A 15689-nucleotide genomic window follows, 5' to 3' on the forward strand; every position below is an offset into this window, starting at 1 on the left:
TCATGGTGGTATAACAAGGCTTGGCTGGAAAGGGAGTGTTAATCCCTGTGTGTTTAGGCCTAAATACTGATTGCAACGAGGACAATAATTTGACTGGGCTTAACAAGCTGAAATTATAGTGTACAAAAATGAAATGGTGAAGGAAAAGTATTTAGTGAAAGAACAATGAAGAAATATGGGTGAATTTAGGCCAGTATTGGATTGTATCCAATTTGGCATGTTTCTTGTGGCTTATCTGACATTAAACTGACCTGTTCTACCAATGTTTTTGGCAAGCATGCTCAGCTGGCAGATTTCTAAACAGGCAATTGACAGGATGTGCAACTGTTTTGACCCATAATGACCCACTTCACAACATTAGAGGGGAGTTCTTTGCCTATCCTTTTCTAAATTACAAACATTGAGCCACGTAGGCCTACTTGTTTTCAGGTCTGTCTGGGAGTTAAGCCAGACATGATGCACAGGGGATCCATCGTATAGTGCAAATCGCTGTGCAAGCTGTTGCATTTATAAATATTGGAATAGATGCTACGAGGTCAGGTGTGTTCGACAACAGTAGGCATTTCAGATCATCTCAAACGTCCTGATATGATTATTTAATAGTTGATTATTTGTATGCTCTGTATGAAGGTCTGTTGAGTAAAACGTCAGCAATAAAGATTGAGGTTTTGAAAAAGGGAAGGTGCTTTTATGTGACAACAGCTAATTATCTCTGCCAGGCCGGAAGGCCGGAGGCGGAAATTATGTTTTCATGTGTGTGTGTGTGTGTGTGTGTGTGTGTGTGTGTGTGTGTGTGTGTGTGTGTGTGTGTGAGCGAGCGTTTGTCTATGTAGATCTAATCTCACATTTTTTGTGTTTTTTTCCCCCCTGGATTCCTTGGATCATAATGCAACAACTCCCTATATAGGCCACTCCCATTTCCGCCTAACTAGATTTTCCACAAAAAATGTATTCCAAAACTCACACAAATCACTACACATTATCTCTGGAGTCATGATATAAAGATGTATCATAACAATTTTTCATATTCCATTTCGATTGGATACCACTCAAAGGAGGGGCCTATTTTAGAAAGAATGCCAAAAACGTATACTCATCATCCGATCGACCCTAAATTTGAATGAATTACATATTGAGGGGTGGGCCTTTAAACAACATGACAACAAGTGAGCTGAAGCAACATCAAAGATGAAGAGAAATGACAAGACTTGACACCAATATAACATCATGTACAATAATATTGTACACACACTATTATGTTAGTCTGTTCATGAGCACATCTGCATTCAAGCTAAATGAGTAAATGTGTAACACAGTTTTGTCTGCTCTTACCTGGCTAACTAACATACAGTCTCTCATCTGTTGCTCAATGTAAATTCCTCACTTCAATTCACATTACTGCCATCTGGATGGAGATAAACTGTAGGACTTAAACATTTTTAAAGCACACAATGTTGTGTGCTAGGAGGTACAGATGTATTTAAGGAGATTCTATTGTCTTTATCTGTATCTTGCTGTGTCGTATGCTACTGTGTTTCTGTGTTGAATGGACTGAAAACAAATCTCCCTCTGGGAAAATGCATTCTAATCAAATAATCTAATCTAAATAACAAAAATGAAATGTGTTAAAAAACCCTGTAGGAACAGCTTATCAAGAAAATGCGAAGGTAAACATTTACATACGTTTCTGGGGATGAGAGGCATTTTCAAAGGAACAAAATACGTGGGCCTTGGTTAATTTGATACATTTTGTTTAGTAAGTAGTAACCAATAGATTAATCATTAATTTGATTAATTTCAGTATAAATATCCAAATGGCTCAAGATATCCTGCTATGAGACAAGCACAAACAGATAGACGGAGGTAACAGACATTCATTAAGAACTTTTAAGTTCCTCACAGCATTGGTTCTCAAAGTGGGGTCCGGGGACCCCCAGGGATCCTTGGGGGTGTTCCAGGGGGGTCCCCAGCAAAAGCAGTTAACATAGCATCACAATCAAAAATAGCAGATGTACAAGCAGATGTACAAGCTCACAGCGCATCACTTCGTGCCACGCTGTGAACTTGTACATCTGCTATTTTTGAACATTTTTGGAAAAATATTGAAAATGTTAGGACATTTTTTAATACTGTTGAATATATATATTTTTAAATCTTCTCTTCTGGGGGTGTCCTTGGCACCTTACACACTGGGAGCGTTTATTTTGCGACGATTACTTTACATTTAAACTGCTGTTTGTCTCATGAGTACACCTGGCTCCCGACTCTCCATCGACACACAAACAGAATTTGTTCGCTTATTTTCATACATTCACACTCATGGGCCATAATGCCAAATTATGGATTCAAGAAACGCTGTGGCTTGTTGAAATGCTACATTATACAGTAGGTGCCAGGCTGTCAGTGCCGGTGGTGATGTACTTGTTGACGTTGGTTTGATTTGCTCAATATTTCCCTAGAGAAATATCCCATATGTGCTTCATTCCACTACTGGCTCAAATTGAGTCATTATCAAACGAGCCAAATGTTCCAGAATCACTTCCTGCACACCTGCCACGTTTCTGTATCTTTACAGCAGTTTTCTGGACAATTCCGACTGGGAGACAGCAAAATGTCACACCATGTTTTAGTGTCACTCTGTAAAGAATAATGCCATATGATTGTTTAACCATACAGACCTATAGCCTCCCTACTCTGGGCATGTCATGACAGTCGAAAAAAAAGAAAAAAAAGAAGCTTGTGGTGAGATTTGGTGTAGAGGGGAAAAAATAGGGAGGCCAAGTATAGACCCCTGGGGAATCCCAGTCAACCGAAGATAGCCGATCTACAAGCTCACAACACAGCACAGTGAGCATGCTGAAAGTTGTGAGTTCACTTTCCTCCTGCGCAATGAATTCCTCTTAGCTCCGTCACAATGACAAATAATGTGCAAACGTAACGCTACATGATGTCAACAGAAAGTCACGTCTCCAATTAATTTTCTGCTCTTGTGAGTTTTGATCTGCAGAGATGCAAATCAATATCTTGAACAAGTATTCCAAAACACTCTCTCTGCTCTATAATGGAAAAGTCTGAAAGAAGATAAAGTATGGCGGTAAATAAAATCAGTCGTTTATTCTTATTTTTGCAGGGTGAAAATACAAATAGGCTCTGAGATTGGAGTCTAGGAGACCAATGCTGTTGCTGTTAGTGTTACTCAATAAAGCGGGATCCAATTCCATGTGGCTGGCGTGAAAAAAGGCAAGAAATTGACTTGGATAGGAAGACAGGGTCATACTGCGTAGAGTCTAGACCATCTACAGTATGATCCAAATCAATTTAGGCAAAATCATTGACACCACCAAGACCATAAATCTTCACACAACATCTCTAGGTGAAAGTGCCTTGCCTTTGAAAACTTGGGGGGGAGTTCGACTAAAGGTGATTATTTTGGTAAATTACTGCAGATACTTGTCATTATTAGTGAGGAAATACTGTAGGTCAGAACCTAGCATATGGCTGGACCATGTATGAAATACTGTGGTTTTAATTTGAAATAATAGATGCAGGAATCGGCAAGAATTAACCAGTGTAACTTCCATGGTATAACTTCATCAGTCAGTGATGTTCAGGTTTTCCTATTATTCCAGTAGAGGTTTGGTTGTGCCAGTTTAATAGACCAACCAAGCTTGGACTGGAACTATGGTAGCACAAGTAGCACCAGTGCCTCTCTACTTGATTCACTGCTGAGCAGAGCAGAAGTGAAAACTGCAGACTGGGGCTCTGCACAAGTTCATCCAAACTTATCAAATCATCAAATGATTTGATAAGCTACAGGGGCTATATCCACCATTACGAATACAAGGATGTCTGTCATCTCTTATGAACCAAGATGTTCTTTCGTCAGAAATTAATGTGTTCCATATAGACTGTAAAAGATAAGTGCAATCTGGAAGTGTTTACAAGGAGTCTCTCTCCCTCTCTCTCTACATGATCTTGTTAGGGGCAAATACGAGTGAAATACACACACTGTAGAGCACTGCAAATGATAAGATGGTATGAACTACCCTACTTTGTCCAATCTTGCTTGTTAGAAAGTAAACTTCGGCAGACTTTAACTTTATCCTATATAAAGTTTTCGGCGAATGTTCCCCCCCAGAATAGGGATGCTTGGGTTCAAGTAAATGTACAGAAAAGAAAGAAAAAAAAGATTATATCACATAAAAATGTGATGGCCTCCCTGTAGTATTTCTTAACTCCCGGACCCCCTGTTGAAGACTCATGCCATAGAATGTTTATAAGTAATTCACTTCCCTTTTGAAGGGCTTGTTAAAAAGCACCCCTAGCAGTTGTGGCCGTAACAACCGCATACAGAGTGTTTATGCCAGGACTGGCTGGTTCGTTGTTACAGTAAGCCAAAGGGCTAACCAATGGTGTAACTTCATCAGTCACTCAGAGACACTGGCGCAAAGGACTGGCAGTACAATGACTTACATCAGATATGGACTAAACTGTACAGAGCTCTTGATTATACTCTGCTAGTCAGCATGCACTGGATCCTGCCTTACAGTAGACAAATTGTACTGTATATAATGACAAAATAAACCAGCTCTGTTGGTGGCCAAATAATGCTTTGGCCAAAGACATCTACACAGCAAAATATTGAGTGTTACTTATAACAGTAAAAATGTTAAAAGGGTCCATGTAGAAATGGATTCTTGTGGGTCTGTACCAGTCCATTATCATATCATAAATGAACCAGATTTTACTATATTACTGCGATGACACATAATCTGTGCAAATTACTGCAGCACATGTGTAAAAAATGTGCTGCAAAAGAGAAAAAAGAAAAAAAAAGAAAAGAGTTGGAACAAGGTGAAAAAACAACAACAAATTCTCAGGACCAAATTAGGACGAAATAAATAAGCACCTATAGAAGATGTTGGTTATTCTTCTCCCCCCTCTGCCCCTTTAAGTCTCAGATGCATTCCTATTCTTCAGTGGGATGTCAAAATGAAAGGCTGTCCTTGGCTGTTATGAGCTGAGTATGATTGACTGCGATGGAGAGCAGTGCCAAGGTGCCAAGCTTCTATATGAGGGCTGCTTTCATACCGGCCATGATAACAGTAATCTACACTTTTAATTGCAATAGTTTGTCACTTGGAAGTAGGCCTATATATAGTGCAATACATTAATCTGTCTAAAAAGAAAAAACCTAGCCTGTCCCTGAGTGGAAATTAATTACCTCTGTCCTCAGAATCCATTCAAAGATTATGATAAAAAAAACAAGGAGGGAGGAAACAAAGGGAACATATCAGGACCATAGTTCATATTGAACTTGCATGTAGATGTCATGGAACATGCATTGTCATCATTATCCACTTGAACCCTAGCGTAGTAGCGTTCCTATGCTGGGAGCGACGTGTAAGCTCGTCTATATTCTGCAAAGATACTTGGTGTAGGGGGAAAATAAAGGGGCCTAGTATAGACCCCGAGGGACTCCGGTCAACAAAGGGTTCAAGTGATTAACAAAAAATAAATAATCTTCCATCAGTATCCAAACTTCAACAGTTTGGGATCCGAGACAGTGACAACTAATTGACATGCAGAGAGTTACCCAACAATTGGCCATACTCAAACGGTGGCCATTTTGCTCTTTAGTCGTATGTCATAGCCTGTCATATACCCCCAAGTATGACGTATGAGCAGAATGGCCACCGTGTGAATATAGTCAGTCAGCTACAGCCAAACACAATTGGCTTGAGGGTTGAAGCCAAAGCTTGCTCACATCTTTCCAATGCAATTTATTTTGACGGTGTTGATGATGATTGATGTGCTGTGAACTTCAGAGGCACCAGCCAATTTCCCTAAAAGGAGTAAAGTGATTTGTGTGATAGCAGGAATCAAAATTGTAGGCATTTCTATTGTCATATATAGGCTACAGTATAGTCCAAACTGAGCTCCCTGGCATTGTTGGTTTGGCAGCTGATGATACATGGCACTTTGTCATATCCAATTCAATAAAACTTTCAGACTCAAAGCAAATTACAATGGAGCAGTGTATAGCTAATGGTTTCTATATATCATGCTATATGAGTCACTGGTAATTAAATTGGTTCACCGTACGCACAAGTAAGCACTTTCCATTGCTGGGTAGCAATATTCTTTGTATCAAAGAAACCCCCACTGGTTTAAAAGTTTGCTGAGAGTACACAGGCTATTTCTCACCACATTTCTTATCTCAATAAATACTGTATATAATACACAGGTTTAGGCATTATAATAGAGTGGAGCAAACATGAATCCATGCTATAAATCTTTTTTTTTTTTTCACTCCAGATCTCGAAAAATAATAGATTTTTGGCAATGTTTTTCAGTAAATGGACAGGCTCTTAGCAGCCTTGAACATTTGCAAACACAAACAAACTGCTAAAAGCCCTCGTTTATTCATAATGTCTGCATAGTCCTGCATTATGCATGAGCACCTATGACCATGGCATACTTATGTAAAGTGATATTGCTGGAATTTTGTGGCGCCATCATCATGCCTATTCATTTAGCTATAGTTAATTAAACTGGTGAAAGTGCTGAATGAGCACAACACGTATAATGTTTTGATTGAATAATAGATAGCGGATCAGTTCCATTAGGGCACATACAGAGCTTCAAAGCTGTCCAGGCAGAAAATTGAGAAGGTTCAATGGGAGCACAAAATTCGAACTTTTTTCATATCGAAAGCACTATAATAACGTTTTAATGATGCAATTTTTTCTTCGTCTATGAATGAAAATACCGTTATGGTTTCCTTCACTGAGGTTTCAAGTTAATGAACCCCAGCAGCTCAACAGGTGTACTTTCATATTCATGGTCACCTTGCCCAGTAATGTTCCCATTATATAATGAAATGAATTATTGTTATGTGAAACACTCTTTTCTCAAATGCTGTTGAGCAGAGGTCATTCAATGAAACGTATCTCTGAGAATAGTCTACGCGTCTCAGTAACAACCTCAATATCACTCTTGCATTCAAGCGCATCGTTATCTCACATTCGGCCATCATCGCAACTGATTATCTGTGATGGTTTCATCAATATTGATTCCTCAAGTGATACTTTGCCTTTTCTTAGTTGCAATTGATGATGGTGAGAGTCGGGAGTCTGCCTCCTTTCAATTGAACTCACTTCATGTGCTTCCTTCCTATGATTGCGATCAAAGACACCAGAGAGACCCATAAGTTATGAAGCTCCATCAAACCATGCAGTCACTCATGTCGGCGCTCTCCCCAGGCCTAAGTGGGGAAGCTGATAAAGTTGTCCTCTAATAACCTTAGAAAAATTGCGAAGAGAGTTTCCATCGACCATGTCATTTCTCATGACAAAATGTACGATACAAGCCATCACCCAAAGCTACTTCTATTAAATTAGAATTGCCTGGTGGTATAGGATCGTGTGAATTACTTGTTCCATTGGATATTACCAAAGCAATTTCGGGAGAAAGAGAGGTGATGAATCGCCCCAATTCAAAAGACCAACCTGGCTGAAAATGTGTCATGAACAATGAAAAGGTAATTAACGTCAATGGCTCCAATTTGATAACTCCATAAAAACTAGCCCATAAAGTCACAATGTGATTTATACTACACTCAGGACACAAATGCCAGCTTAAATACAGGCTACTTATTATTCTAGCAAAGAAAGCATGCTAGCCTAAGCTGCAATACAACATAACCTTTATGCTTAATCTAAACCTGAACAAGATAACTCTCACTATCTACAATGACTCTCAACCTACAGTAAGTCTCTACAGGGGCTGGAAAATTATTATATACAGTACGCATACTTTGTATTGAGTCATGACAGACAGAAGGACAGACAGACAGACTGATAGACTGATAGACTGATAGACGGATAGATAGATATATGAATGTATATATTGTATATATGTATATATGTGTATATATTATTCTTTCTAATGTTCCTTTCTGCTGTACTACAAACCCAAATTGGCTGTTGGGAAGTGGGGACGGGGACGGGGGGACGTTGGTCAAGTTGTTGGTCAAGTTGCTTGTTCAGCAGAAAGATACGTATATAGAGTATTCCTCCATACGCATTACTGTACCTCCTCCCAGTGAAACTCCTCGTGGCCGGCATCTTATCTTGTTTATCAGAGGAGACACATGCTAGTCTTCAACCTCCCACATGACCAACTGTATGGGTCAGCAGTGACACACTAGTGTGGGGGGGTATTGGGATTTAGAATAACAACTAAATTGGAAGTAAAGGGGAGAAAAACGTAAAAAGCTGTGCTCTCTACAATATAGAAGAACAGATAATAACATTCTTTCTAAAAAAAGAACAAAAAACAAACAAACAAACAAACTCCCAGGCCTGCTTTATCACTAATGCAATAATCTGTCTAAAATCTGCTGGCTGAATATCATCATTTGAAAGATTATTCATAAAATGATGTAATACAAAATAAATCAAAGGGCCAGTGTTGAGTTTGTGCATTACAGAGGAATACTGTTATCGGAAATCATGTTTTATTCATTCATCCTTAGACGTTTTTGATCCATCAGGCGCTCTTTTGCCCTCTAGTGATCCTCAAAGTCCTGCGATGACTCTGGCCGCTGTTTCAGGCAATGAATCGTCTGCTTCGGTGTTGGTGATAATCAAAGTGGAGTCCACACACACACTGGAATGTTTCCAGAGGATTTTTTTGCAGTGCGATTAAGCATGCAAATCAAACCCTGACTGCAACTTGTTCCAAGCAGGACACTCGCCATCAAACGGGACCCTTTGATTATCATGGAGAGACCACAATGCTTTCCAATAAGCAAGAGCTGACCAAATGGGCTTTTAATCTCACATTTCACACCACCGAACCTCACCTTGGTCAGGGGCGGCAGTTAACGCTGTAGCATGGCCATAAATCCTCAGAGACGACATAGACCTTGTTACAGTGGATCGTTATCTGCTCTACAATACTCTCAAATGTTCTTTTTGCAAACATGCAAGTTTAAATTGACACAGCATTTTTATCCCTGCCTGTGTGTGTGCGTGCATGCGTGCGTGCGTGTTCTCTGATTGTACCAGAGAAATATTTATCATCCTCTGACACACTGATTAGTCTGTGGGCCCTATGAGACCTCGCTCAGCACAGCGCACTAATAACACAGTGGGGTGTTCAAGTCTACGTAGAAATGCATGTGAAATCATGGTGGGGGGGGGGGGGGGGTGAGTGTTTGCGTGGAGGGAGGTTATAAATATATTTAACTTTTGGAGCACACTTGGTTGTTTTGCATTATACGTCTTTGCAAGCTGCTTACAGGATGTCGCAGAGCAGCCAAATCTGCCTCTGACACGGATAATCAGATTCGACAAAGGCCAAATATCTAATTTATTACTGAGTCTCCCAAACAACAACATTCAGCAGACTGTTCTGCCACCCACACACATAATATCCTTTAACTATTATTCAAATCTTAAGGCTGTGACAGCCTGGCTAGTTAGTCACTGAAAACATTGGCTTCCATGCAGGCCCCAAAACATACAAATTATAGTACCAGGCAGGAAGCACCTTAGATCCAACAACTGTGAATATCTACTGTAATTAAAGCTGCAGTCCGTACCTTTTTATGTCTTACTAAACCTGGTAGGACATACCAGTTGTTGTGGGTCTACCACACAAGAGACCAAATTTCTACTGCTCATGAGGAAATCACGGCTTGGCCAAGGCACTTATCAGCTTCAGGCAGTATTACTCGTCAACTGGTAGTGTCCTATCCGACACCAGGGTCTAAAATTCTCAATGGAAGAGTAGGTAGGCAGACCACCAACAGTAGTTATATACATCCTCTACCATAGGGATGTTTTTAGGCTAAGTAGCTAAGTTAGAGATGAAGCAGGGACCCCCACTACATATTGTATAAAATTGTGTTGCAGATTAAACTTTTTCATAGATTTCATAGATAGTTGGATTCATGTGTATTTTCAGATACAGTTAACCTTTTAAACCCTTAATATTTAGTCAACTTGACCGTTGGCTCTGTACTTGGTTGGTCTGCTCTTTTTCCCTCTTCACCAACTCTCCAAAAATAGCCGATCTACAAGCTCACAACGCGAGGCGTTGTGAGCTTGTAGATCTGCTATTTCCGGCTAATGTTCCCCATCATACAAAGATTTGGTGGACCCCCTGTAGTAACTCTAAGGACCCCCTAGGGATCCCGGATCCCATGTTGAAGACCCCTGCTCTACCATACAGATTGGTTAAAATAAGTTCTGAATTGCAGCTTTAAGCTATAAAGTGCATAGAAGCCAGGAAGCCAGGAAGCAGGAAGCAGGATCCATGTTACAGCCAAGAGAAGGCCTTTCTGTGTGGAGTTTGCTGGTCTCTATACTGCCCCCCCCCCCCCCCCCCCGATCAGCTGGGGTGCCTGATGGAGGGAAAGGAACTGGTTAGAATAACATGTTCCTTCCATGTGCTACGTGTCAGGTGATAAGAAGCGGCTTGCTAGCTCCTCATGCATTGAAGGAGGCATGAGCTCAGTTCTGGGCTCTCCCCAAGCTAACAAAGGGAGAGTAGCGCCTAGGATTACATAGGCAATTGGCACTGGCTGAAAAACTTACAAAATCTTGGGATAAAAAACGTAGTAAAAAAAAGAAAGAGAAGGCGGTATATAGCGGGGCATGCAGATTGTTTCCTATACAGAACATGCTACAGCCAGGAGGAGGCTGTAGCAAGACGTACATGCATATTGCATGCTACGCATTTCAAACTCTTCCTCAGGCGGTATTGGATAGTTAGCAAAAGTAGATATACAGAAATCTGTTCCAATACATTTATAATTAAACTACTGAGAGCAGGCGACAAACGATGTCTGACGCAATGATCATGTAATATTTTCTGAAATGTCAAAGCATAAATGGGAGGGAAAAAAATAAAAATAAACTTCTGAAGATGAATCTCATTCTGTGGAGAAGTGATTGACAATATGTGAATTGTGAAAACTCAGCATTGTGCTCATCTCATGGGGTGTACTGCTATGAATGGGAATACTCGTTGCCTTGGCTGTTTCAGGATTGATTTTAAGATTTTACGGTTTACTTTCATGTCCTGGCCCCCTAAATACCTTTTCTATTAACTCCAGTGCTAATTTTTACAGCAAATTTAGATTTAGTTTAGTCATAGTCTTTTGAATAAAATTTCATTCGGTTTTAGTAAAATTTGATTAATCTAAAAAGTTTTTGTCTAGTTTTAGTCGACTAAATATCATAAGATGTTTAGACAACTAAATCAAAAAAATAAATTTGGCAGGCCTTGATGGCGTCGCAATGGCTGATTTTACGCTTGGTTGCATGCGCAACGTGACGCGTTGTGAGCTTGTAGATCTGCTATTTTCAAAGCGCAACATCCGAGCGCAACCAAAAATAAAATGACTTGTCTTTTAGTTCTTCTGGATCTCTTTTCTATTTTTTGACGAAATTGTCAATATATTTATTCTAGTTTCAGTCATCATAGCTTAGTTTTTATTTCGTTTATATTTAGTGTTGGTCAGTGAAAAAAGGTATTTGACGAAAACATTTCGTCATAGTTTGTAATCGACGAAATGAACAGCTCCTTACAAGAATGTGCGCAGCCTGATGTCCTGTGGCAGGAACCTGCCGGTTGTTGCCGAGTCGAGGCTGAAGACAAACCCTAACAGCAAAGACCGTACCTTTGCTGTTGGGGTTCCTCAACTCTTGATCGACCTGCCCGAGGAGCTCAGGCTTAATCCCTTCTTGTAACTACTAACCCTAACCCTATGTACAGAAAGGCCTTTCCATAATGTCAAATTTGGAAATGATGTTTGATGTTTGATACTCTTAATGTTTTATTTCTCTTCTCATTACATACATAAATGGTAAATGGTCCATTTCTATAGAGCCTTTCTCCAAAGCGCTTTACTATTTGCATTACATTCACCCATTCACACAAAGTTACGCACCAATGGCAGAGGAAGCAATGCAAGTCGGCCATTCTCCATTACCTCCTGAGCAAATTGCCATGGCCACTGTCATTATTGTGTTTTTGTTTTATTCTCTTGCTGATCCAATTGTATTTTATTTCCTCAGTTGTATTTAAAGCACAAAGAGTTGTATTATTGTCTCCGCCGTAGGTGGAGAGTATGTTTTCGCTTCGTCCCGCCGTGTGTGAGCATGGCCCCTAGCCAAGCTAACATTGGTCAAGCTCCACGTGACAATATGTTGACACCAATGCCTTTGATTGGCTAGAGGGACGTATGACGAAATAAAATTCTATAAATAGGTGTGTCACTTCAAAAAGCTGTTTACATTTTTGAAGTGAGGTAAGACAGGATCAATCAGTACAAATCACCCGTCCGTGCGTGTGTGTGTCCCTCTGAGAACACCTAACATTGGTCAAGCAAAGGCGCAGAAGGCCAAAGCTAAGAAAGCATACTCATCTACAACAGTAACACAGAAGAGGACTATAGAGTTTAATTGATCCCACAACAAGGCCGAAGTCTTAATACTGTAACAATTGGCCACCTTGATCAAATACATTATGTAGCACTAGAGAAAACTGACATAGATCAAACACACCAATCAACTGCTGAAACTGTTCAAGACAATGAAGATGAAGAAGACAAACAAGCATTTGAACAAACCAGTCAATTACGAGGACTCCCATATGACACATTGCTTCAAGAAGAACATTTTTTAGATGCAGACACTACATATTCAGTCGCCCCTATAGAACACCAAAAACCACGCGCATTCTACCAAGACGACCCGTTCTACCAAGACGACCCGTGCTATTAAAATAGCACGGGTCTGCTGGCGGAGACTTGTCCTCCGAGGAGCACATTTTCTAGTTAATATTATTATTATTATATGGTCTCACTGACTGGATACATGCACACCTTCTGGGATGATGCAAGTTTATACTACCGTAAAGTCAAACAGGTATACAATATACATCAAGAGTTTGCTCTCCGCGTTTGCTCTCCATGGAGTCAGTTTGCAGCAGCATACCGACTTTCCTTTGATGATTCAATGCTATGAGCTCACCTGCGAGGCACAGGGCAACGTTGCGAGGAATCAATCGTGTGCACACACGTCGAAAGGTATTGACAAGCATGCATATCTCATATTTGGACATGTACACACATACACAAGTATACCCTGAGGCCTAAGGGTTATAGAGATGTGAGCTATAGTGACTACATGGTTTCATCAATGTGACTGGGATTGTCTAGCATCCTTCTTCATTGAGTGGCTGTCGGGAGAACCACATGCACAGACAGCAGATACGTTGAAGGTAATTGCACACAACCGACGTGTGGCGTGGAATACGGCTCGCAGCCGATGAATGGCAACTCAACGAATTGGCTTTGATCTCTTTATCGCCCTCCCTGGCGACAGATCAATAATATGATAGTTAGACAAGCATCAAGTAGGAGACAGTGTGGGAGGGGTGGCATTATATTTCCAACTGGCTGCTTTTTACAGATGCACAGAAACTGCAGCAGTTTTTTACGATGTGCTCTCAAAGTTCCAGACATGCTGTACAGTTTCTAAAAGTGCACACCATTTAATGATTCACAGGGGAACAAAACCAGCTCAGGAGACGCTAAACTTTCAGCACCTTATGGAAACATCTTCCACCCACCATAGGTCGGGGTCAGCGTTTTCCAACTGCATATCTCTCTTAATACACGTATCACTTTTCTATTTACTTGCAGTCGTGCAACTAGGAATACGGCATCAGGGACGCTTGATGTATTATGTTAATTAGGAGATAAAACATGTTTACCAAACAGTGCCGTGACGGATGGCAAACTGCTTACTGTGCTGCTCTACTTTATTTAATGAGACCACTGTGGTAGGGCCAAGCTAAACAGTTTATTTAGGGCCTGACACGTTCTGTGCCTGACGAACCCGGCTCTGCCCTTACTTAGTAGCATATTATGATGGGGGCCGCTTCCCCTAGAGTGCACACAGAGACGCGTGTGCCGAGTACTCTACTCGCGGCCCGTAATTTACACCTCGTATGACCGAGTTTTGAGCAGAGTGAGGGGGTAGAGTCGAGGGACATACGTGCAGACAAAGCAAACAAACAAGCATGCATACTGTACACGACACAATGCTTGAACACATACTGGGTCGTGCAGTGGTTTCCACTTTCAACACATGACTGCATTTGTACTTCTGAAGTTTCATCATGACCAAAATTTTACATGGCAACACAGACAAATGGGTAAGTACTGTAAGTACCGTACACGCACACGCACACACACACAGCCTGCCAACTCTGTTTCTCAATTGACTTGACAATCGTTAACAGGCTATCATTAGTAATACTTAGTGGCCACAGAGAGCTCTTCAGAGAATCTCATTGGCGCCTTATTTAGGACTCTGAAGTGTTAATCTTTTCTTTTTCTTTTATTAATAAACACATACACACCAGTTTTAGAAAGTCAAAGCCTTGGAAGGGAAAACTAAGGGGGACTTTAATGTGAATAAGATACGATTATATACCCAAAGCTCCTCAAACTCTCTGGAACAAACATTCACGTTTGTTTTTGTAATTCAATGACCATTCCAGTCCAGCGCAGTACAGATAAGATTCAATAAAGTCAATCGCTCTCTTGTAACGTGACCTACTCACGTGTGCAACTTCCATTTCAGAAACCTCATATCTGTTTCAAAAGAGCATTGGCCACAAAAGGGTGACCCAGTTTACATTTACACTGGAAATGCCATTTCAATTACACCAGTTTCCACGACAGACATTGCATCTGCCTCTATCAGCAAGGCATGTCGCCTTCTCTTCATTTCACCCACTCTCTCTCTCTCTTTCTGCTCCTTCATCACGCACCTTCCTCGTTTACTCGCCTTACCCTCTGAGAAGTTGATGAGTCCCATCAGGTGCAGCAGCTTGATGGAGGCGCACACCAACAACACGATTCCCACCGTCTGCAAACCCTCCGTTTCCCATAAGACGCTCAGCATGTTGCCGCTCTCGTGCCTGTCCGCCCCACCATTGCCCGACCCGTACCCGGAGCCGCCGGAGCCCGAGGCGGCCTCCTCGCCCTCGGGGCTGACTCCGGCCGTGCCACCCTCCCCGCCACCCTCCGCGCTCCAGTTCCCCAGTGTCCACTCCACCTCCGCGCCTGCCCACACGCAGGGGCCAGGCGCCCCGCGGCACCCGCCTGCCTCCCGCTCCTCACTCCCTAAATCCAGTCTGGGCAAAGGTTGGGATGGGACGGGGACGGGGGGGAGGGCTGGGAGCGAGGTCAGTAGGTCAAGAAGCGATATCCTGCCTCAGGTCTGTGAAGATTCTGAAGTCATAGAGGTTCTATCTGCCTGATCTCCAGGAGTCACCAAGAATTTGTTGACTCGGTGTGGAATGAATGCCTTGTCCCAGAAACCTCAACGTTCTTCCCTTCTGGCACTTTTTTCTCTGTTCCCCCGAATGACATGCGAGAGAGCTTGAAAAACCAGCGAGCACAAACTCTGCTGTACTCTACTCCGGTTCTCTCTCGTACTCACTCTTTCAGGCACAGTCTGCCTCACAGAGAGGGGAGGGCAGGGGAGAGGGAGTGGATATGAGCATGGCAGTGAGAGAGGGAGGGGACACAGCAGGGAGAGGAGGGAGTTGAAGCGCTAGAAGATGTTATTGTCCGGTATTTATTGTTACTGGGGAAG

At 41.6% G+C, this 15689-nt stretch overlaps 1 protein-coding gene across 1 annotated transcript in view; it reads right to left on the reverse strand.

The window, feature by feature from the left end:
• The window catches only part of kcnip4a (potassium voltage-gated channel interacting protein 4a), a gene marked incomplete at both ends in the record, with an annotated part of 52523 nt that extends 37530 nt beyond the window's left edge, over window positions 1–14993 (reverse strand). The window contains one exon of the mRNA XM_080451375.1: window positions 14882–14993. Within this exon, the coding sequence (XP_080307501.1) occupies window positions 14882–14993 (112 nt within the window). The remainder of the gene's footprint in view (window positions 1–14881) is intronic.
• Between the last annotated feature and the right edge of the window lie 696 nt (window positions 14994–15689).

Source organism: Gymnoscopelus braueri (genome assembly GCF_963280865.1).
Source record: "Gymnoscopelus braueri genome assembly, chromosome: 15".
Classification (NCBI taxonomy): domain Eukaryota; kingdom Metazoa; phylum Chordata; class Actinopteri; order Myctophiformes; family Myctophidae; genus Gymnoscopelus; species Gymnoscopelus braueri.